The 24,647-nt window shown below is 33.6% G+C and overlaps 3 protein-coding genes and 2 long non-coding RNA genes across 8 annotated transcripts; 2 read left to right on the top strand and 3 right to left on the bottom strand.

Moving 5' to 3' along the window:
* The first annotated feature begins 380 nt into the window (after positions 1-380).
* EMB2726 (elongation factor Ts family protein) lies at positions 381-5,344 on the top strand. Its single transcript, XM_012987293.2, has 4 exons — positions 381-649; positions 1,232-3,009; positions 3,442-4,177; positions 4,554-5,344. The coding sequence occupies exons 2-4, from the start codon at positions 1,302-1,304 to the stop codon at positions 5,155-5,157; spliced, it is 3,048 nt and encodes a 1,015-aa protein (XP_012842747.1). The 5' UTR covers positions 381-649; positions 1,232-1,301; the 3' UTR covers positions 5,158-5,344.
* A 52-nt stretch (positions 5,345-5,396) lies between these two features.
* Positions 5,397-24,135, bottom strand: LOC105962950 (S-adenosyl-L-methionine-dependent methyltransferases superfamily protein). 2 transcript variants are annotated; one of them, XM_088825235.1, is made up of 9 exons: positions 23,938-24,135; positions 23,735-23,791; positions 23,525-23,622; positions 23,300-23,369; positions 6,310-6,358; positions 6,134-6,222; positions 5,973-6,020; positions 5,757-5,816; positions 5,397-5,631 (listed from the first exon to the last, which is right to left on the bottom strand). In XM_088825235.1, the coding sequence occupies exons 1-9, from the start codon at positions 23,995-23,997 to the stop codon at positions 5,521-5,523; spliced, it is 642 nt and encodes a 213-aa protein (XP_088681361.1). In that variant the 5' UTR covers positions 23,998-24,135; the 3' UTR covers positions 5,397-5,520. The 2 variants fall into 2 exon arrangements, with proteins under 2 accessions (XP_088681361.1, XP_012842748.1); XM_012987294.2 differs by lacking the exons at positions 23,300-23,369; positions 23,525-23,622; positions 23,735-23,791; positions 23,938-24,135 and adding exons at positions 6,648-6,717; positions 6,875-6,972; positions 7,085-7,141; positions 7,288-7,528.
* On the bottom strand, positions 12,664-14,274 carry LOC148766782 (uncharacterized). Its single transcript, XR_016034477.1, has 2 exons — positions 13,704-14,274; positions 12,664-13,131 (listed from the first exon to the last, which is right to left on the bottom strand). It is a non-coding gene; the product is annotated as an uncharacterized LOC148766782 (long non-coding RNA).
* LOC148766781 (uncharacterized) lies at positions 15,064-18,476 on the top strand. 3 transcript variants are annotated; one of them, XM_088825310.1, is made up of 10 exons: positions 15,064-15,175; positions 15,455-15,703; positions 15,809-16,124; positions 16,342-16,431; positions 16,777-16,842; positions 17,112-17,177; positions 17,402-17,467; positions 17,646-17,693; positions 17,945-17,989; positions 18,089-18,476. In XM_088825310.1, exons 2-10 carry the CDS (start codon positions 15,462-15,464, stop codon positions 18,230-18,232), a joined length of 1,083 nt encoding a protein of 360 aa, XP_088681436.1. In that variant the 5' UTR covers positions 15,064-15,175; positions 15,455-15,461; the 3' UTR covers positions 18,233-18,476. The 3 variants fall into 3 exon arrangements, with proteins under 3 accessions (XP_088681436.1, XP_088681435.1, XP_088681434.1); XM_088825309.1 differs by lacking the exon at positions 15,064-15,175 and adding an exon at positions 15,223-15,358; XM_088825308.1 differs by lacking the exon at positions 15,064-15,175 and having other exon boundaries at positions 15,367-15,703.
* LOC148766780 (uncharacterized) lies at positions 19,893-21,632 on the bottom strand. Its single transcript, XR_016034425.1, has 2 exons — positions 21,111-21,632; positions 19,893-20,359 (listed from the first exon to the last, which is right to left on the bottom strand). It is a non-coding gene; the product is annotated as an uncharacterized LOC148766780 (long non-coding RNA).
* Positions 24,136-24,647: the final 512 nt, after the last annotated feature.

Here is a 24,647-nt window from a genome sequence, read left to right as displayed (position 1 = left end):
ATTAAAGAAAATAAGGCTCGCGATTGTCAGCCCACGAGCAACTATAAAAAAGCTCGAGCTCCACTCATCAGAAAGCATGAGCTTGAGCTCGAAAAACTCGAGTTTTAGTTCGAGTTTTTTTTGAAAAGACTCATCGAGCTCCAGAGTCGGCCCAACTCATTTACCACCCCTAGATTTAACTAATTATTTATTCAGTAAGTAAGTAAGATGTTTGATTCATTAGATTCAATATTATATTAAATTTGTTAAGTTCTGGTATCAAATATGAAATGTGGAAAAACTCTTTTAATTAACAAAATTAAGATATTATTTGAAGGACAAAATTGTCTTTTCCTTTTATTTTTCTATAGCTAAAAATGTAATTTGAAAATTTGAAATGAATATATATAAAACATAAATAAAAACAATTGCTAAATAACACTTCGATTCTTACCTTACCAAAAATTAAAAAATGTAAATAATAATAATACAAAAAAAGAAAAAAATCACTGTAATCAGATTAAATGAGACGATGATAAAATGGTGATATGGGATAAGGATTTGACGCCCCACGTTTCATTTCCCTCTCTTTCGTTACCCTTTCTATACATCCCTTTGTCTGAAAAATAATAACTCAATCCTTTTTCATTTCCATTTTTCATACCTCAAGGTTTGATTTTTTCTGTAATTTCACCTGTTATTTTTATTTTTCTGAATCTTCACTTCTGTTGTTGAAGATGGGTTCCGATGAATTGCTTTCTTTTGCATTTCTTGTTTATTATGGCGGTGTTGATTGTTCAGACAACTACTGTGTTTTTATTGCATTCTTTTAATTATGATTCATTCTTTACCCGGTATATGTGGTTGGGAATTGTTCTCGATTAGGGTTCTTATATTTGTAAACTGCAATTAACTAGTAATTCGAAATGGGAATCAATTGCAGTGTTCTAAGGAATTTGCTGAGTAATGTTGTTGTGTTCATACTTGTTTGAATTTTTAATCGGGCTTTTTAAACTTATCTTCGAGCTCGAGCCGAGATTCATAGCTTATCGAATATCGAGTAGTTTGGTTTGATTTTGAGCTGGATAGTGTGACTAATTCTGATAATCCGGCTTACATTTTGTGAGATTAAGTTGTTTCGTTAATCTTGAAATATTATGAATTGAATTCGTGCGTGCGTTTTGTAGTTTCTGCTGATGGTAATGTGTATTTTTTTTCGAATGCTCGGTTTAATGCTGTTCGTTATTCTCAGGTGATTTTTTGATTGAAGTGATGAATTGACTGTTTTAGCTGCTGACCGATTCTCCTACACTCGAAACTAAATGGCTCCCGTAATCCCAAATTCGACCAATAGCATCTCGATCACGCCCGTAATCACCTCAATAACGAACAAAACCAGCTCTCTATCCCAATGCAGCTTCACTAAAAATCTCAACAAGCAAAAATTGCCCGCCTCCAAATACACCAGCCCTCTCTCAACTTCCGTTCGTTTGTTCCCCCATTTCCGCTTCGGGTCCAATTTGCTAAAACCAAAGCTTCAAACTCACCTCGTATTCGCCACCGGCACCGATGTTGCTGTGGAGGAGACGAACGTGTCGGTGTCGGAAACAAAAGAAGATGCAGAATCCCCTCCTGTCCAATCAGAAGCCAGTCCTCCGACCACTCAATCGAAAAGGCCAAGGGTTGTAAGAAAGAGCGATATGCCACCTGTCAAGAACGAGGAGCTTATTCCCGGAGCAAGTTTCACCGGAAAAGTCAAATCCGTTCAGCCATTCGGTGCGTTCGTTGACTTCGGAGCTTTCACAGACGGGCTCGTGCATGTTTCGAAGCTGAGCGATGGGTATGTAAAAGATGTTTCGACTATAGTATCGGTCGGGCAAGAAGTGAAAGTTTGGGTAGTGGAAGCTAATATGGAAACGGGGCGAATATCTCTAACCATGCGCGAAAGCGACGACCCCACGAAAGTGCAGCAAACCGACGAAAAACCAAGACCGTCTCCGAGGAAGTCGACCGGTCCAAGAACTAACCAGAAGAGAGACGATTCGAAGAAGTCAAAGTTTGTGAAGGGGCAGGATTTAGAGGGGACGGTCAAGAATCTCGTACGAGCTGGCGCTTTTATTTCGCTTCCGGAAGGTGAGGAGGGTTTCTTGCCTACTTCGGAAGAAATTGACGAGGGTTTGGGTCATATTATGGGAGGTTCTTCGCTCGAAGCTGGACAAGAAGTTAGTGTTAGGGTTTTGCGTATCGCGAGGGGGCAGGTGACTTTGACTATGAAGAAAGAGGAAGATTCTGCCAAGTTGGACTCGAAGTTGACTGGTGGGATTGTGCATACCGCTACGAACCCTTTTCTTTTGGCTTTCCGTGGTAATAAAGAAATATCCGCCTTTTTGGACGAGAGTAAAAAGAATGATGAATCGATTGAAGACAAGAAAGAAGAGGTACAGGGAATAGAGGCGGCAGCCTCTGTAGTGGTGAGTGATGATGTCATCGAGAAGGAAGCTGATGTGGCAATAATAAACGAGGGTGAACCTGAGTTGGCTGAAGAAGTAGCTGATCAGACAGTATTGTCTGAGAGCGGTGAAGAAGTTGTCGAGGCGGAAGCTGATGTGGCAATAATAAACGAGGGTGAACCTGAGTTGTCTGAAGAAGTAGCTGATCAGACAATATTGGCTGAGAGCGGTGAAGAAGTTGTCGAGAAGGAAGCTGATGTGGCGATACTAAATGAGGGTGAATCTGTGGTGTCTGAAGAAGTAGCTAATCAGGTATCTTTGTCCGAGAGTGGTGAAGAAGCTATCGAGGGGGAAGCTGATGTGGCAATACTAAACGAGGCTGAATCGGAGTTGTCTGAAGAAATAACGAACGAGACAGTGTTGTCTGAAACTGTGGAAGAAGTTGTTGAAAAGATAGCCGATGATGTAACAGAATCGAGTGAGGAAAAAGAAACTTCTGCAACTATTTCTGAGGATGGTGGCAGCAACGGAAGCTCGAGTGCTGAAGTTGATTCGCCGGTTATCGAGACCGCAACCACAGGTTCTTCAATATGATTTGTATTTGTAGGGAAAAAAAAAATTAATCTTTTTTTTTTTGCTAGAGAAACATTTCCGAAACGCGGCTCCAAAAAACTTTGTTGTTTATCTCTTGTTGATTTGTAGTTTGGTAGTTCATTGCTTTCGTAGGTTGATTAATCGAATAACTTTTCATTAATCTTTGCTTCTGAGTCATCTACTTTTTAAGCATTCATTCATACATTATTTACCTGCAAAAAACACTTAAATTACCAAAATGCCGTAAAAATAAGAAAAATATCTACACGATAACCGAAAAATCAAGATTTAAAAGTAATGAAAATAGATTGCAAAATCGTGAACACTTCATTTTCATAACAAAAAAAAAAAAAAGCAGAAAACAAGAACATATACGAAAGGCTGTTATTTCTGATCCACCTAGACCTAAATATTGCAGCTGCTACCGCCACAATACCGCCAGCTCTCGTAAAGCAGTTGCGAGAAGAAAGTGGGGCAGGAATGATGGACTGCAAGAAAGCCCTATCGGAAACCGGGGGCGACATAGTAAAAGCACAGGAGTATCTCCGAAAGAAAGGCCTAGCGAGCGCAGACAAGAAATCGAGCAGAGCCACAGCCGAAGGCAGAGTCGGTTCCTACATACACGACAGCCGCATCGGCGTCCTGATCGAGGTCAACTGCGAGACGGATTTCGTCGCGCGAGGCGACATATTCAAGGAACTCGTCCAAGATTTAGCTATGCAAGTCGCCGCATGCCCGCAGGTGAAGTACCTCAATACAGAAGATTTTCCGAAAGAGATAATGGATAAGGAGAGAGAAATCGAGATGCAGAAGGAGGATCTTTTGTCGAAGCCCGAGCAAATTAGGGAGAAGATTGTGGAAGGGAGATTAAAGAAGAGTGTCGAGGAAGTTTGTTTGATGGAGCAGCCTTTTATTAGAGACGACAAGGTGGCGGTTAAGGATTGGGTGAAGCAGACGATTTCGACTGTCGGGGAGAATATTAAGGTGAAGAGGTTCGTGAGGTTTAATTTGGGGGAGGGTTTGGAGAAGAAGAGTACGGATTTCGCGGCGGAGGTTGCCGCTCAGACTGCCGCTAGAGCGGCGGCGGCTCCTCCTGCTGCACCTGTGGAACAAGAGGCGGCTGTTGCTGCTGAAACTGAGGAAGCTGTCGAAAAGTAAGTATATATATGCCCGACTGAACTATATATATACATATACGTATATATTTACGTAAGTAGTTTATTCTTTATTGACGAAGACTGTGTGTGGAAATTGGAGCTGCATTTTCAAATTCTGCTGTTTCTGATTTCGATATATATTTTTTTTGAACAATCGATTTTTTGATTCTGATTTCTGATATTGGCGGTTTCTGATTCTTTCGGAAGTTTTTCGACTGGAAAATGGGAAGTATACAAATATTATCGGAAAATCCGATTTTTTCGATCTCATTTTAGTTTCCAATTTTTTTCAAAAATTCCATTTTTTTTCCCAAAAACTTGTTTATTTGATCTTTTTTTGCAATTTTTTGTAATGTCTGAATATTGTACACAGGCCCACAAAAGCACCAGTTTCCGCCGCACTCGTAAAACAACTGCGGGAAGAAACCGGAGCAGGAATGATGGACTGCAAGAAAGCCCTCTCCGAAACAGGGGGCGACATAGTAAAAGCACAAGAGTACCTCCGAAAGAAGGGCCTCTCAAGCGCCGACAAAAAATCAAGCAGATTAGCAGCCGAGGGCAGAATCGGAACATACATACACGACTCTCGAATCGGGGTCCTAATCGAAGTCAACTGCGAGACCGACTTTGTGGGTAGAAGTCAAAACTTCAAAGAACTAGTGGACGACATAGCCATGCAAGTGGCTGCATGCCCACAGGTGCAGTACGTTTCCATTGAAGACATTCCGGAAAGTTCCATTGAGAGAGAGAAACAGTTGGAGATGCAGAGAGAGGATCTTCAGTCGAAGCCGGAGAATATACGAGAGAAGATTGTCGAAGGCAGGATTGCGAAGAGGCTTGGAGAGATTGCTCTGTTAGAGCAGCCTTTTATTAAGGATGATGGTTTGTCTGTTAAGGATTTGGTTAAGCAGACAGTTGCTTCGCTCGGTGAGAATATTAAGGTTAGGCGATTTGTTCGGTTCACACTCGGCGAGTGAGAAATCGGGAATTGAAGTCTTGAGTTGCAGTTGAGGTAAAAAAAAAAATATCAAAACAATTTTTGTTCTGTACAAGGCAATCTGTTTTTCTTTTTTTTTTTTTTTTGTTTGGAAGGTTATGTTTTGGTGTAATATTGATCACAGTTTTGTAGAGATTCGTTTCGAAATTTTACATTTAGCCGATGCATATGGTCGTATAAATCGGATATATATAATTATACATATTATATATGCTCACATTTGTTTCTAAATATCATAAATATAATCTGGATGAGTAGTGAGAAAATCAATTTTCTCTTACAATACAAAAGTGCACATTGCAATTTTTTTTCAAAGTTGTGAAAGAAGCTCAAATACACAAAGCTACGAATCCTTTGATCTATCGGTTTTCGGAACGAATCGCCAGAGATCCACAGCCACGTCAACTTCCTTTTTCTTGTGAAATTTGTAGAGTTGGGGCACATCAAACCGAAGCTAGAGAAAAAGGAAACGATAATTAATTTTTCGTAAAAAAAAAACTCGTAAGTTTGTATCGAGCCATTTCTGCTACTAATGCTAAAACTATTGTGTAGTGAAAAAACTAGGTCAAGAATATGTACCTCGCATACAACTTCGGCACTACGTGCATTATAGTCTCTCAAAGCTGTTCTTTTGATGTGCTGCACTCAAGAAACAACGAAATAGTGAATATATTAGCAAGATTCGCACTTACTTTCATTTTAATCTTGTTTTAAGTACAAAATTCAGACCGAAATATCCAAGATCGAATATGAACAAGAAAACGAGAATAATTTAGCAAGATTAAGAACACTTACATCTCTTGTTGTGGTCTTATGCAAAGAATAAACTGCCTGAGAAGCAACCTGACATACGATTTTTCCGACAAATAAGATAAAAACGCAAGAAGCAGAATTGCATATTTTACGTTCAATAAAACAGCACGAACAAAAATAATGTAGTTCATGGCTGTCTGTACCTTTAAAGCCACGGATAGAAATTCCATGTCAGCTCCTTTCTTCCTCGTTCCAAATGGAGGATTCATTACAACGGTATCAATATTTCTATCTACGCATAGGACAAAAGCAGTCATATTTCATCATAGATTTAATCAATGTATGCTTTAAATTGAGAGTGTCGGTGCAGAAGAACTACCTGACAGCCCTAAGTTCCTGATATCACATTGAACGAAATCCATGTCTAACTGCAAGTTTTTAATTCATAAAGAAAGGTAAAAAAGTTAAAACGAAAAAAATCAAATTATTATGCAATAAAAAAGTACATCAAGGTATATAAACGTTGACTACAGGTTAAGGCACACTTGAAATTGAAAAAAAAAAAAAAAAAAAAAAAAAAAAACACGAAAACAGCCAGAACTTTGGTGAAATCCAACTATACCATAACTCACATCTTCACCGAATAAGCAAAATAAACAGAAAAGCGTAACCACTAATCATGTACAACTATCAGGATACATACACATCAAAAAGTACCTCTAGTTCATCTGCATTAGAGTATGCAATTTCGATAGATTCCGCGTCGATATCAAATCCAATAACATGCCTGAGTCAATAACAACATGAGCTTCAACAACCACTACAATTTACCACCAATCGAACCAAATTACATCATATTTTAAAATAAAAAATTCATCCTACAGCATATTTGGAAAAAAAAGGGCAAAATAAATAAAAATAAAAGAGAAGACGATTTTACTAACTCTGCACCCAAAAGAGCAGCAGCCAATCCCAGAGTACCGCAGCCACAACCGAAATCGGCCACGACTTTATCCGTCACATCCCCGAATGAATTCTCTGCCTGAATTTATGCTAAAGATAGATTCTTTAAGTGCACACATACAACACAAGTACTGTACATTAATATCAAATTAGGGAAAAATCAGAGATTTTGAAAATGGGATAATTATTACAGTGTAGAGCAATCGAGATGCGATGTGGGGTCCGGTTGGATATTGTTCCAATTCAATCTGTTTCGCCATAAGAGGATTGCCATATTAGGGTTTATCAGACAGCATAATCTATGTACAAATCAAACGAATAAACAGACGCAAATGGGCGTCGAATATTCTTCGGAGAAAATATTGAATTGAGGGTTAGAGAGAGAGAGAAAGACCTTGGGGTTATCGAACTGTTGAAGAGAGCCGAGAAGGCTCTCTAACTGCTTCAGCTTCATCTTCAATTTGGGGGAAGCTCTGGCGCGTGCAACACACTTGCTGGATTACAAAAGCCCTAACCTACACACACCATTTCCCAGAAATATACAGCAGAAAAGGAGAGGGAAAATTACTACAAGTGGAAGCTGCTCAAGCATCAAAGTATATTTTTTAGTTTTTTTCTTTATTATTATTATTATTGTTATTATTATTATTATTATAGTACTTATATTCTAATAAATAATTATAAATGAACTGAAATTTAGTTTTTCAAATTTTATATATATTTATTATAGGATAAATTACGGTCACCCCTTTATTAAGGTCAAGTTACGAAAATACCCTTTTCTCCTTGAGTAATTACAACTATCCATCGATTATGAATCTTCCGATACGTTCACTCTTATAGATTATGTGGCATCATTTAGAAACAATAGTTTATTTTTAACGAAGAAACGATTTAAAAAAAAAACTTGGCCCAAGCCCAAACTATAGGCCCATACGAGCATACAAAACTATAGAGGCAAAGTTGTGGGCCCAGGCCCAAAGTATGGTCATAACTCATACGAGCTTATAACACCACATAGGCACATGCCAAATTATTTAACCACACAAAATCACAACAACAACAACAACAACAACAACAACAACAACAACAACAACAACAACAACAACAACAACAATAATAATAATAATAATAATAATAATAATAATAATAATAATAAATAAATGAAAGGAGAAAAAGAAAAATAAATTAAAACGACATCTAACATTTCAGTATCCACAATCAACAGTCGATTTTTTCACATTTTTCTTGTTCATTTTACCTTTCTTTCTTTAATATGGAAATAAAACAAAAAAAGAGATATAATTACGGGGACCTCTGAGGTATGACCAAATAACTTACACACTCATGTGGTATCGGTAATTTACAAATACCCCCTCAGATATTGCTTCGTCTAACAGTTACACCCGTACAAAGCTATGAGTAACAGAATCTTAAAGATTCCATAAAATATTCGATATGACTTTCCAGATCTACCCCCATGAGGATAAATGTAATACACCCACCCACAGGTTATAAATGTAATATTTTATCTTACCTGAGGGGATACTCGTAATTTATCCAAATTTTGTTTGTTTAATAAAAGAGTAATTTAGACAATTCCTTCATTCCGTTAGGGTTGATATTTTTACGGGGTATTTATAATTACCACTACCACATGAATTTATATGTTATTTAGTTTACCTGACGGTAGACCTGACCACGGTTCGGTTCGGTTCCGGTTCCGGTTCCAAACCGCCGGTTCCGGTTCCGATTTTGGAGGAACCGGAACCGAACCGAAAAAATTCGGTTCCTTGTGGTTCGGTTCCGGTTCGGTTCCCGGTTAGAACCGGTAGAACCGCCGGTTCTTAATAATAATTATATATATATATATATATATATATATATATATATATATATATATATATATATATATATATATATATATATATATATACTTATATACTTTAAAAAACTTAAAAAAATACTTTTAAAAATAGTTTTTTTTTAAAGTGGAAAGTATATTTAAAAAACTTAATTTTTTTTTTTAAATACGTAAATTTTTTCTTAATACTTATATATATATATATATATATATATATATATATGCATACAGATATATATATGTAGATATATATATATACATACATATATATATATAGATATATATATATATATACATACAGAGATAGATATATATATCTACATATATATATATATATATATATATATATATATATATATATATATAGAGAGAGAGAGAGAGAGAGAGAAGAGAGAGAGAGATAGGAAATTAAATTTTTTTTTTTTTTTTAAAACCGGTTCAAACGGTTAGAACCACCGTCGGTTCCCGGTTCCAAAAATGAGGAACCGGAACCGAACCGGTTTTTTCGGTTTCGGTTCCGGTCAAACCGGTTCCGGTTCGGTTCTAAAACCGTTGACCCCGGTTCGGTTCCGGTTCCGGTTCCGGTTCTAACCGAACCGGTGGTCAGGTCTACCTGACCGGGCGTATCTGCAATTTGCCCAATAAATAAAAATAAAGAATTCATAAACATTCCAAATAAGTCACGTGCACAACAGTCATTGGATCACGGGGGAATTTATCTTGGTAGATTTTTCACGTGAATCCTACAAGATCATGTGTAATTCGAACGAGGCATAACAAGTCAAAATCTAATCCTATAATATTATTAATTCAATTTGGTATTTGAATACACATATTGATATAAATCGACAATATAGCTTAGGTAAATAAATGAAATGAATGATATACGCAATCTAAATTTACGAGATAAAGTATCAATTGATTGAGAATTTAGTTGGAAAATATTTTATATTGGGCACAATAATTGATGACGTGGCAACTGTCGTGTGATTATGAAATAATGACCAAAATTGGTCGACAATAATATAATGGGACGTTTACATGTCACATCTCTATATTACAAGTTCTATACGTTGATGATGGGAATGAATACTATCAAACAAATTAGATTCATTTCAATCGTCACGCAATTAAATTTTTCAATGCTTTCATTATGTATATAAGAATCATATATATATATATATATATTATTGTAAGGTGGTTAGTCTGAGTTTGATAGCAATTATTTATGTGAGAGAGACTCGGGTATGAACGGTCAACTATCGAATATCGTGGGCGATTATGCGTACTGAATGAATGTGCTATAGAACTAGAGTTTATGTTTTTCCTGACACTAATTAGTTTTAGAATAACTGGTAGTGCATGAGTTCGTATTATAGATAAAAAAATTATAATTTTCTCTTAATCCCAAGAATTATAACAACTTTAAATTTTATTATGGGACCAATGTTGAATAAAGTCACTTTCATAAAGTTATTTTTTCTTAGAAAAGTAAAATTCCCAATCTTTGTCCTCAAAAAATAAAGTAAAAAAATAAATAAATAAAATGATAATAACCACATGAACTTGATCAAAGAAAGCTTATATAATAATAATGGAATAAAAGTATAGGGAATATGAGGTGTGCTAAACGACAAGGGGGAAAAGTTTAATTTTTTTTGCTAATGAGGACAATAAAGTTTAATTAAATAATTAAATTAAAATTGAGAAGGGAATAAAAAGTAATATGGTTTAGTAAAGACAAGAAGCCCCCCGACAAAGATTTTAGCAGTACGGACCAGAAACATAAATAATTAAATTAATTATTCTCTAGTTTCAAGGGCATTTTTGTCTGTTTGCTGCCCCATAAAATTGTAGTTATCAAGGAGAATTTTGAAAAATTATAAAATTAATATATAAATTAGTAAATAATTGTAGGAAGAAATAATAAATTAATTGTGAAACATTCTTCTTGTAATATTCTATAGCATGTAACATTTTTTGGAAGATCCAACTCCTTTGCTTGTCATTATTATGTGGAGGTTGATATGATTCATATGTTATAAGAGATAAATTGATTAAATAATTTGAGTGTAAATCATAACTGCAAAAGATAAGGTTAAATTACGAAAAATTCCTTATGTTTGGGTAATTACAACCAACCCCATTTAACTATAAATCTTCTTACATATCGATCATTATAGTGTCAAATTTAGTGATTTTTTTCTAAATTATGTGAAATATTCTTCAGTTTGTACCCGTTTTACCCCATTTGGGCTCCATATTTAGAAACAAGATGATCATAAAATGTGTCTCTTGGCTTGTAAATATCAGATTGTGGTGCATCTTATACTGTATTTTTGCACAAAACGAGTACAAACTAGAGAACATTCATGGATTTCACACCATAAGGGTGGACGTGTAAGAAGATTCATAGTTGAGGGGAGGTGGTTGCAATTACCCAAACAAGATGAGTTTTTTCGTAATATAACATTACCTCAGGGGCTAGTCGTAATTTACCTATAAATTTATTTATATGCAGTAGTATTATTTAAGTTATGAGTGAAAATAAATAATGACAAAAAAATCCTTGGTACTTGTGATAATTCCTTAGTAGTTGTTGTATAAGGTAATGGAATTTACAAGCCCCAAAATATTGACCACTTGAAAATTTGTGTAGAATTTGTTTCCTAGTATACTTTCTTGCTCAAGACAAAAATAAAATGTTAAATTTTTGGGATAAGCTTATTACAAGTTACAACAAGTATGGGCTGCTGCTGTTTTCTAATTAATTTATATATATATATATATATATTGATAAAAAAATGTATATTTATTATTATTATTATTATTATTATTATTATTATTATTGTCGAATTAGAAATTGTATATCTATTTACGTGGTGAATAAAATTTTATTTTGTTTAACTAGAACATAATATAAAAAAAATATCAACTAAGCAATGTAAAAAAAAAAAACAAATAGGTATATATTCTTTTTTTCTTCCTATAACTTTTTATGGCTGAACAGCGCGTGAGGATAAGACACTGTTTGTATGCACACAAAGAGATTAAAGACCAATTTTTTGTCACAATTTGCCAATACACTTCCAATTTGAACTATAAAATTGCTTATCTTAAAACCCTTATAAATAATAAAAAGAGTATCGAATAAAATAAATCATCAAATGCAAGAACAAAAGTATGTCTATACAAAGGTGGCCACAAAAGTTAAATAAATAAACAAAATTAAATACACAATAAAAATGTGGCTATAACTATAAAGTGATATAGAAAAGCAAAATATAATATTCGTGGAACTAATCAACTAAATTTATTTATTTTCAAACATAAAATCTGTTTCCAACAATGTATTGGAGAAATTGTGAAAACAATTAACTTAAGTGGTCTTTAATTTATTTAAGATAATTCGATTTAGTTAAATTTGTTTGTGGTCTTTATGATTCATTGTATGGGTCCATTAGATATACACCCCTCATATGGAAAATAAATAGGGATAGGTCCACCCCTAAAATTCTTTCTTTGAGATAACCCCCTAGAGAGGGAAAAGTACTATTGTGCCCTTATTTACAATTTTCGCCCAACTGCATTCAGCATTTTTGCTACTGCATTTAGTATTTTCGTTTTTTTTTTTAATTTTTTTTTTTTTTTTTAGCTTTTTTTTTCTGATTTTTTTCCCCGAAAACTTCCCTGTTTCGAATATGACTATATATGACTATATAAGTTTTTTTTTTTTTTTTAGCTTTTCTTTTTTTCTGATTTTTTTTTCCCGAAAACTTCACTGTTTCGAATATGACTATATATGATTATATAAGACTATAGTCATGTACTGTCTTTTTACCCAAAGTTATGGTCGACCGATTATATATATCGTTGATTTTATAAAAAAAAAAATTCATCTACATCTCCAACAAAATTCAAAATTTGAATAATGATATTATAAATCAATTCGCACCCAACAAAAAATTGAAAAAACGCAATCATCAACATCACTACACATCAGAATCACCACAAAACTTATATATGACTATATATAACTACATGTGAATATATATGACTATATCTATATGACAATATGTGACTATATATGACTACATGTGACTAAATATAACTACATGTATATGACTACATGTGACTATATATGACTACATGTATATGACTACATGTGACTATATATGACTACATGTATATGACTACATGTGGCTATCTATAAAAGTATAGTCATATATAGTGTAGTTTGTATTTATAGCTTCAAATCCCACTTTTCAACGCGACAGCAACTTCGATCTATCGCAAAAAGAACTATTTTGAATTGACGAACACCATGTCCTCTCGACAAAAAAATAGTGCTAGAAGTTGTTTAAACACCAAGACCTGTGACAAAAAATCAAGTTCAGTTTACGTATTTACATTATAAATCAACTCATAGCCAATAAAAACAAATCAAATACACAGTCACATGCAAATGTTACTAAATGTTACTATATGTTACTATATATTACTACATGTGTTTACATGTGCTGGATCATTAAGACGTGGAATCAACGAATTCATACATCTATAATCTATCTAAATAAGATGATATATTGCTCTTAATCTTGGACTGGTTTCACAATACTATCAAAATCATGACTATTAGAGATAGTTCATACATCCATCAGGCCTTTTATACATGAATTCAATGGTGACAAATACTAGCACAAAAACATTGAGTGGATATCATCGGTTGGGGAAAATTCACACAAACTACATCATATCATTAAACATTAACCATTAACCATTAACCATTAACCAGAGTAATTAAATCATGTCAAATCTATGTAAATTGTTAATCATAAGTAAATGATTTAGTAACTAAATTACTTAATCATCATTAATATTCAAACAAAGTTATAATCTATGTCATGGAGAGTTGATGAAATTCGTAACATAAAAGAAGTACTCACGTCAATTCCGATGATGACAGCATCTTCGGCAAGAAACAGAGTCATGTGACTCGTGAGATAAAACGGCGCTGTTTGGCAACTGCCCCGAGGAAAATTGAGCTGGCCGCCCCTTTTTTTCCCAGCTTCGAAATTGCCGACATCGTCTTCTCAAACGCCGCCGTGTTGAGAGTCGACCCATCCCCCATCCCTCCAAAGTCAGTCAAGTTGAACGACAGAGACTTCAGATCTTGGCGGCGGCGGCGGCGGCGGTGGTGGAGGACTCGACAATGGCTCCGAATCCGTATACATCCTTAATCGACTCTTGGTGTCGCTTCTCCAGCCCAAGCCGCGGCGACGGGAGATAGATCGGATCTGGCGAGAGAGGGGGAGATGTAGAGAGAGAGAGAGAGAGGAGAGAGATAGATAGAGAGAGAGGGGGGAGAGTTGGTGGGTCTGAGATGGTGGTTGCGACACGTAAGAGGAAGAGAAAGAGAAGATTAGGTGATAGGATATTTATTGAATTGAAATTAAAGGGTAAAATGGGTATTTTAAGTTGTTCAGGGGGGTCTCACAAATTAAGATCAGAATTTGGGTTTTTGATTAAGGAAGAAAAAATCATTGGACCTCCTTATATATATTTTCAAAACTAGGGGGGTATCACTCATTTACCCTCATTGTATTGCGTCATGCGGTCGTCATGATTTCGTCGTCAAAGTATAGGGTTCTTTAAATAGGTGGCCGGGACCATATAATCAATCAAGTTGGTCAGTTAATAATGTTAACCATGGTTAAAAAACTATTACACGTTTTACCATCTCGTCCCATTTTAAGTATCCTAGTTAGCTTCAATGATTAATTTTTGGATAAATTACGGCCACCTTCAGAGATAAAGTTAAATTACAAAAAAATCTTTAATGTTTGTGTAATTACAACCACACCCCTCAACTATGAATCTTCTTACACGTTCATTTATACGGTGTCAAATTCAATAGAATCTTCCAGATTTTGTTGATTGTTCTCTATTTTGTACTCATTTTATGCAAAAATGCGGTTTCTGATGCACCATAATCTGATATATACAAGCCAAGAGACGCATCTTATGATGATCTTGTTTCGAAATGTGGAGTTCGAATAGGGTAAAACGGGTACAAACTGGAGACTCCACATAATCGAAAAGATTTCACTAAATTTGACACTGCAAAGGTGGACGTGTAAGAAGATTCATATTTGAGAGGTGTTGTAAGTTGTAATTACCCTAACATAAGGGATTTTTTCATAATTTGACCATATCTTAGGGCCGACCGTAATTTACAAAATAAAAAAAAAAAAAAAATAGGGGTACCACCTTTTTTTCCACAACTTTATAATAATATATATATATGGTGATAAAAGCAAAAGCAAAGAAAAGGAAAAACATAAAAAGGAAGAAAGAAAGGAAAAGGAAAGCTAATAAAGAAAAAGGAATTAAAGAAGGAGACGACACAAACACAAAGGTCCTCCTCTCTCATATATACATACACTTTCTCTCTCTTCACTTTCTCTCTCTACATTTTCTGATACTTAATCAAGTGTGGAGAGAGAGAGACCCTAGAAAAAAAGAGTGTTTGTACAAACACCACTTGAAAGAAAGAAAAGAAAAAGAAGGAAAAGTGAAAGTGAAAGATTCATCACACAAAGTAAAAAAGAGAGAAGAAGAAGACTATATACATTATTGAATATATATAATAATATTTATTATATATCGACCTTTAATTTAATTAATTTCAACACAGATATATAATGAATCACGGTGGCGTGCAGAGCTCGCCGGTGCAGCAGATGGTGGCCGCCGGCAGCCCCACCTGGTGGAGCATCAACAACATCAGACCCCCTCTCCACCACCACCCCTTCTCCGCCGCCCCGCCGCCGCACCACCACCACCACCATGATCATCATCAGTTCGCACCGCCCTCATCATCATCATCGTGGAATCATGACGACGACTTCGGCCTCCATGCTGACTCGTGGAGCCAACTTCTCCTGTACTTTCTCTCTCTACACTTTCTCTCTCTTGTTCTTGATGCATGCACACAACACATGCAATATCTATATCTATTTTTTAAAAAAAAAATTCTACTTTTTTCTAGAGGTGGATTGGTCGGTGAAGATGAACATATTCAGGTGAAGAAGATGGAGAATTGGGAGCAACAATTTCTGAATAATAATAATAATAATCAGAATATTCCAAATAATGCTATAAAGCAAGAAAACAATGTAATGAACAATTACAGATCACTTGGAAATAACATACAAGTATTCCAAGGGGCAAAACCGTCAAACAACAATAATAATTGCAGCAGCTGGTCTCATATTCATCATCAACAAATGAATATTTCTGCTTCATCTTCAAAGTCATGTATCACCACTGCCAACAATCTCCTGGATTTCTCTCCTCCATCTGAGGTACATATATATATATGTACTTTGTATCTATCTTTCTTTAACAACTAGGGTTTTGAGAAATAAATACAATATAGTAATTGTTAATTAATTGCTTATTAGTGGAATAATTACAGATCTGAAAAGGGTTTTCAATTTTGATGATTTCCTCAGCCAAGAATATAATTCCTTAATCATGTTTATTAATTATTTTAATTTAATTTGTTTTTTTTTTAAATAGTGCAATAGCACTGCAACAACAGGTGGGGCAGCAGCCAAGAAAGCTAGAATTACTCAACCAGCTGCTTCTTCAGCACACTCTACCATCAAGGTATAATTAGTTAATTAATTAATTAATTAATTAAATTAGGGAATTGCATGAGTGCTGAATAATGATATTCATGAAAAAATAAGTAATTAATTAATTAATTAAAACTTTTTTTTGTCTTTCTTGATTGTCGTGATATTATTACATGCTGATTCTTTTGGCCATCTCTTATCTAGTCCACACACTACAAACTAGAAAGAGAAACCATGATTGATGACTATGTCTGAATCTGCTTGTTTTTCTTTTTTCTTTTTTTTTTCCTTTTTAATTAAATGGGGTAAATAAAAATTTATCTTCTTTAATCAGATTTAATTTTAATATGTTGGACTAAGAAATTAATTAAAACAGGTGAGGAAAGAAAAACTTGGTGACAGAGTTACTGCCCTCCACCAGCTAGTTTCCCCATTTGGCAAGGTAATTTATTTCATTTAATTAATTAATTAATTATGAAGGAAATTCTTGATCTATTTTTAAAAAATAAAAAATTAGTTCATCTTTTAGGGTTTGCTTTTTGAGTATTGTTTAGTTACATAAAAAAGAATATAAGTACATACATGACACACACACATGCACACACCTGCAAGATGTGTATTAATTATATATTCTTGATATTGTTTAAATAAAATATGTTTTATTTTAAATTTTTTTATTTTTATTTATTTGCTTGAATTAATTAATTGCAGACTGACACAGCTTCTGTACTGTTGGAAGCTATTGGATACATTAAATTCCTACAGAACCAAATTGAGGTGACTTTTCTTTCTTCGAGAGAACGCATTATATTGGATGCATGCATGCATGCATCATCAAATTAAACACCTTCAATTATTTCAGTGATGAGTCTTGTCCTTACTACATTCTTCATATATATATATATATATATATATATATATATATATATATATATATATATATATATATATATATATGTACATGTATATAATATGTATGTATATCCCCTTGAACTTTGCAGGCCCTAAGCCAACCCTACTTGGGCAGTGGTTCTTCAAGAAACTTGGTCAGCCAACAACACCCCCCTGTAAGAAAATTAAACCTGAATAAAGCACTTTTTTTTGTGTGTCTATATGTGTATACATGTGTGTGTGTGTGTGTTATATGCATGTGGATATCTGAGGAAAAAGTACAATGAAACATGTGCAAAGTGAACATATAACTATCAATAATTGGCAATAAAATCTTGTTTTTCTGAATTGCAGGTTGTTCAAGGAGAGAGAAATTGTTTATTTCCAGAGGACCCTGGCCAGGTATATATATATATATATATATATATATATATATATATATATATATATATATATATATATATATATATATATATATATATATATATATATATATATATATATATATATATATATATATATATATATATATATATATGCTTCTTTATTAAATTAAAAATAAAATTAAATAAATTAAGAAAAAAAACAACATTATATCTATGTAAGACATTTTTATTGTAATTAATGTTGTTTTGATAATCTTGTTTGTGTAGCTGCTGAATGAAAACTGCATCAAGAGGAAAGAAATATCTGATCTGGTAATTAATAAAATTAAATATTTGTATTAAATTACATGCATTGGGTTTCTTGTTATAATATTTATGTTTTTTTTATTTAATTATATTAATAATAATTAGGAATGCAACGATGAAGAACCGAAGCAAGATTTGAAGAGTAGGGGGCTGTGCTTGGTTCCGATATCTTGCACGATCGACGTCGGGAGCGAGATTAACGGAGCTGATTATTGGGCTTCAGCTTTCGGTGCTGCAAATTTCCGATAAAAATTAAAATTAAATATTGAAATTAGCGGACGACTAATTATTTTTCAGATGAAAAAAAATGAAATGACATAATATCATGAGCAGTCAATCTGCTAAAAAAATTTCCAAGGCTGACTGCTTCTGATGCTATGCATTTTTATCAGGTTTATTATTATATGTTGTTGAATCAATTTCGCACGTTAATTCGAATTCGTGAGTTGTAATGATGTTTATTTTGTTTTAAGAAATCGGATTATTGCGCTGATTTTCGTTATTATTGTTAATATTTGCACTTTGAGTGTAGATTAATTAATTAAGACAAAACAAAACAATATTTCTTACAAATTAAATATAAATATTCACGTAGTAATTTTGTATACTAAATTAAATTACTTATTATACTTATTTATGTAACATATATATTTATTGGTGTACATAAATATTAAATATTTTTACAGTATATAATTATGGGGTTATATGAGATAAACCCCTCACTCAATTTCCTAAGAGGGATAAGTCCAATTAATAATTCCATTTTTGAGATAACCCCCTCCCATAGCAAAATACTTATATTACCCTTGTAGTGTATTTTTTAATTTTAATGTTTAATTTATTTTCCCTAAATAACTCCCCTAAAAATCCGCCTAATCCCCAAAATCTCTCAAAAAATCTTATGCCATTTCAATTAAAAAAAAATTACGTTTTTTTAATTCTGTTTTTAGTTGACTTTTTTTTTTTTTGCAGAAGTTATTTTTTAAAATTTTGATTAAACTGTGTGTTTTTTTTTTTTTTTTTTTATTCTGAAGCGTTTTTTATAAGAAAATTATAAAATTTTGATTTTCTTTTAAAAAAAAAATATTTTCGTTTTTAAAAATTGATTTTTAATTTTTTTTTTTTTTTAAATTCTCTTTTGACATTTTGATTTAAAAAACAAAGTTTTTAACAATTGAAATCCACTATAAACTTATCGAAAACCACTATGTAATTGACGAAAATCACTATGTAAGTAATGTATTTATTCCATTACAAAAAAATCATTATAAACTTATCGAAAACCACTATGTAATTAACGAAAACCGCTATGTAATTAATGTGTTTCATTACAAAAATTCATTATAAACTTATCGAAAACCACTATGTATTAACGTAGTTGGTTACGAAAATCCATTATAAGCTTATCGAAAACCACTAACTAATTAACGTTATCTATTACGAAAATTCACTATAAACTTATTGAAAATTTCAGTTTTTTAAAAGTCATTTTATTTCCAGCAGGTTTGCCAAAAAATTAAATCCACTATTTACTGTAAGTATAATTCATTATTTAATGACACGTGAGAATTATAAATCCACTCTTCGGCGATCTAAAATATACATGGAGATGAGTACTACATCAAATAGAGCCCCATCTGATTCGTTTTCCTCAATTTTTCGACCCATCAATAGCTCATACATAACCACTCCAAATTAAAGTTGTACGTGCCGTTTTGTTCAATCTCCTTCTTTTATGTCCATATTCTGTCACATAGAAACAAAAACAAAAACCACTAATACGTAAGGATTGAGTAAACTTACACCATTAAATACAACAGTAACATGTATATTATCAACTCATACAGTGTTTTTAACACTATGCAAATAAACGAAAACCACTATGCAATAAACGAAAACCACTGTACAATTAACGAAAACCACTACGTAAATTAATGTATTCCATTACGAAAATCCACTACAAACATATCAAAATCCACTACAACTATCAAAATCCACAACGAAAATTGCCCGAAATCCACTACGAAATTATTGATATCCACTATGAAATTACCAAAATTCACGACAAACTTATCCAAAACCACTAAAAACATACGTAATCCACTACTGATTACTACTGACACAACTAAAAAAAATAACAAATAAAAAAACATAATCTACTATTTGAATCGCCTGATGGCGGTGCCTATATTGCCTTGGCGCCGTTATATGGATCGCCAGATATGAAGGCGGTGGTTGGTGGCTCTGACCACAAGCAGATTACTGCTCTTCTTTGCGAGGATGACGAAGAAGATCCTGAGACGACGGTGGCGTGTTGGCGTTGAACAACACATCCGCCAAAGTGTGGATGATGACAGACGACATCAAATTTATCCCCTACTCACAAAAACATGGTTCCATATTTAAAATCAAGAGAGGTACCAAATATTAATCATAGAGCTTGACAATAGAGCTTGACAATAATGATAGATAGTAAAACATTGGAAATTAAATTCGTAACCAATACCTTGAGATCCACTAGTCTTATCAAAATCACTATTATAAAACACTTAAAACAAATGAAAGCATATATAAAGGAAATCATCGAATATCGACGCCACTGAATATACCATTCCTCTTTTACGAATAGGCATCTTTCCGGAATAACTGAGGTAAGAAGTTCCACTATAAAATCTATGCCCGATTTTACAACTTTTATTGAATAGAATCCGTCGTCTTTGAACCAATTAAACTGCAGCATTGTCCCAAACCTCCCAAGAACTGATATTAGGATGCATCCATAAAACACATTCGAAAAACTAAGTTCTAAGGTACGAATTACTGTGACTAAATTAGGGGAAAACATTACCAACAAAAGCAAACAAATGGCATTGAGTTTTACTCTTTGCAGACTCTTATTATAATAAGGAAGCCCTGATCTAATTCTAAGAATTAATTAGCTAAAATGACGTCATCAAGCAATTCCGAATACAACCAAAAAAATCAAATCTTTTAGACTCCGAGTTCCATGAATCAAAAGAAAAAAAGGGGGAAAAACACAGACAATGATCAGGAGTTAATAACATGATGCCGCCATTGAAACTGTGATTTGTGAATACTGATCAAAATACGAGTAAATGGAACTTACCGAGCTTCGAACAAGGGATGGAGGCAAAAAGGGTTGGTTAACACCGGATGAATCGACTGAAAATGCAGGGTTTCGACTGAATATGCCATCGGCGATGAATCGAGATCGATAAAACTTATCATCATGAAACGAGATTTTGCCTATATCACAACGATGGTAGAGAGAAGAGAAAAAGGCCTCGGTGGAGAAAAGAAAGAAGGTGGAGCCGTGAATAGAGAAGAAGAAATGAAAACTAAAAAAAATGGAGATCGTGTGATAGGGTTAGGGTGTAATTGAATTATTATAATTTAATTTAATATTAAATAATTGGTTTTTGTCAAATAAAAAAAGTAAAACATAAATTTATACAAGGTAATACATAAGGGTATTCTAGAGAAATCGTAATTAAAAAGGCTGATAAATAAAACTTTGGATTTATCTCAAAAAGGAGAAATTTTTTTGGGCCTACACTAACTATAAAAGGCATATGAGGGGGTTTTCTCAAATAATCCCTATAATTATACAGATTGATTATACAAAGTGTTAACTGTTAAGTGTATATTTTTACACTTTATCATATCTTTTTATTTGAGCTTTTGGTGTGTTTTAACGATAATTGGTGCTTAAAAAGTTGATTTATTGTATTTTAGGTACAAATTGAAGAATTGGAAAAGTATGGAGTCAAAACTGCAATTTTGGCGAAAATATGGGTCAAAAGTGAAAATATCAAAATTCTGAAGATTTAAAGCTGAGACCCCCGTCCCAGTTTTAGTGCAAATTGTGAGACCCCCGTCCGAGACTCCGAAATTTCGCAGTAAAGGAATTTTAATTGCACAAGGAAACTGCCTTCTTCCCCAAATTCTTCACCCTATATAAGACCAAGCCAAGCACACAATTGGGAATCAATCTTCGGACGCAAATTCAAGAGCATAGAAGATCAACGAAGATTCAAGCATAGTTTTTCTTATTTAATTTATTTATTTTATTTTATTTATCATAAGAATTACGAGTAGCTAAGTTTTTATTTCTAGGATTTTATTTGGAACCCTATGTGGGATTTATGAACCCAATTCTATGATTTTATGCAAGTTTTAATTCCGGATTATTTCTTCTACTTGTTTTATTAAGTTCATGAAACTGGCCACTTTATGCGCTTTTATGTTATTGTTAATCGCATGAATCGGAAGATCGGGTTAATAATTAGAACTGTGGTAGAAGAGCCTTTGTGGTATTAACATAGGAATATAGTTAATCTCTTAGGTAGCCATTATTGAGATTTGTGCTTAATGCTGTGTTCTAGAATTAATTGCATAGGAATATAGTAATTGAATCTAGAGTATTAGAATCGTAATACACGCGGAAGCGGGTTATGATTATTTTAGCATCTCAGGTTAATAATCCGGGTTAATTGCTTGCATAATTGAAGGAATTGGGGGAATAATAATCACATAGGGGGAAGAATAAAATCCTAGGCTTGTCTACTTTGATTAATCTTCGTATTTTAAATTGCTTTCTTGTTTTTGCTTGTTTTTAATTTAGTTTAATTTAGTTTATTAATCCTTATTCGACTGTGTAGGGTGGGCTTGATAATAATTGGTAGAATTTCGCGTCTAGGATTAGATAATTAAATATTCCCTGTGGGTTCGATATCCGGACTTAATTGTCCACTATATTACTTGTACGATACGTGCACTTGCGTGTAGGTTTTCGACCAACATTAACTTACAGAGCAAAACCAGAAACCGTTGTAAAATAGTAGTTATTAAACGGCAGCATCAGCTGCAGAGGTCGCCGATTTTAGGACGAAAACAGAATCTCCCAATTTGATGCTCTTTCCTTTCCCTTCTTCGCCATTAATGGAGTCCAAACACACCATGTTCTGTCCAAAATATACCTGAAAATCGAAACACCACTAATATCTTCATTAATCATCTGCTAAAAGGAGACATAAATATTAACATATTAACATATCAAATTATTATGCAATAAAAAAGTACATCAAGGTATATAAACGTTGACTACAGGTTAAGGCACACTTGAAATTGAAAAAAAAAAAAAAAAAAAAAAAAAAAAAAACACGAAAACAGCCAGAACTTTGGTGAAATCCAACTATACCATAACTCACATCTTCACCGAATAAGCAAAATAAACAGAAAAGCGTAACCACTAATCATGTACAACTATCACGATACATACACATCAAAAAGTACCTCTAGTTCATCTGCATTAGAGTATGCAATTTCAATAGATTCCGCGTCGATATCAAATCCAATAACATGCCTGAGTCAATAACAACACGAGCTTCAACACCCACAACAATTTACCACCGATCGAACCAAATTACATCATATTTTAAAATATAAATTCATCCTACAGCATATTCGGAAAAAAACGGCAAAATAAATAAAAATAAAAGAGAAGACGATTTTACTAACTCTGCACCCAAAAGAGCAGCAGCCAATCCCAGTGTACCGCAGCCACAACCGAAATCGGCCACGACTTTATCCGTCACATCCCCGAATGAATTCTCTGCCTGAATTTATGCTAAAGATAGATTCTTTAAGTGCACACATACAACACAAGTACTGTACATTAATATCAAATTAGGGAAAAATCAGAGAATTTGAAAATGGGATAATTATTACAGTGTAGAGCAATCGAGATGCGATGTGGGGTCCGGTTGGATATTGTTCCAATTCAATCTGTTTCGCCATAAGAGGATTGCCATATTAGGGTTTATCAGACAGCATAATCTATGTACAAATCAAACGAATAAACAGACGCAAATGGGCGTCGAATATTCTTCGGAGAAAATATTGAATTGAGGGTTAGAGAGAGAGAGAAAGACCTTGGGGTTATCGAACTGTTGAAGAGAGCCGAGAAGGCTCTCTAACTGCTTCAGCTTCATCTTCAATTTGGGGGAAGCTCTGGCGCGTGCAACACACTTGCTGGATTACAAAAGCCCTAACCTACACACACCATTTCCCAGAAATATACAGCAGAAAAGGAGAGGGAAAATTACTACAAGTGGAAGCTGCTCAAGCATCAAAGTATATTTTTTAGTTTTTTTCTTTATTATTATTATTATTGTTATTATTATTATTATTATAGTACTTATATTCTAATAAATAATTATAAATGAACTGAAATTTAGTTTTTCAAATTTTATATATATTTATTATAGGATAAATTACGGTCACCCCTTTATTAAGGTCAAGTTACGAAAATACCCTTTTCTCCTTGAGTAATTACAACTATCCATCGATTATGAATCTTCCGATACGTTCACTCTTATAGATTATGTGGCATCATTTAGAAACAATAGTTTATTTTTAACGAAGAAACGATTTAAAAAAAAAACTTGGCCCAAGCCCAAACTATAGGCCCATACGAGCATACAAAACTATAGAGGCAAAGTTGTGGGCCCAGGCCCAAAGTATGGTCATAACTCATACGAGCTTATAACACCACATAGGCACATGCCAAATTATTTAACCACACAACAACAACAACAACAACAACAACAACAACAACAACAACAACAACAACAATAATAAT

This window comes from Erythranthe guttata, chromosome 11 (genome assembly GCF_056151865.1).
Source record: "Erythranthe guttata isolate IM_541 chromosome 11, IM_541, whole genome shotgun sequence".
Taxonomy (NCBI): Eukaryota; Viridiplantae; Streptophyta; class Magnoliopsida; order Lamiales; family Phrymaceae; genus Erythranthe; species Erythranthe guttata.
Note: the sequence above shows the minus strand (reverse complement) of the source record. Positions and strands in the feature narration are given on the sequence as shown.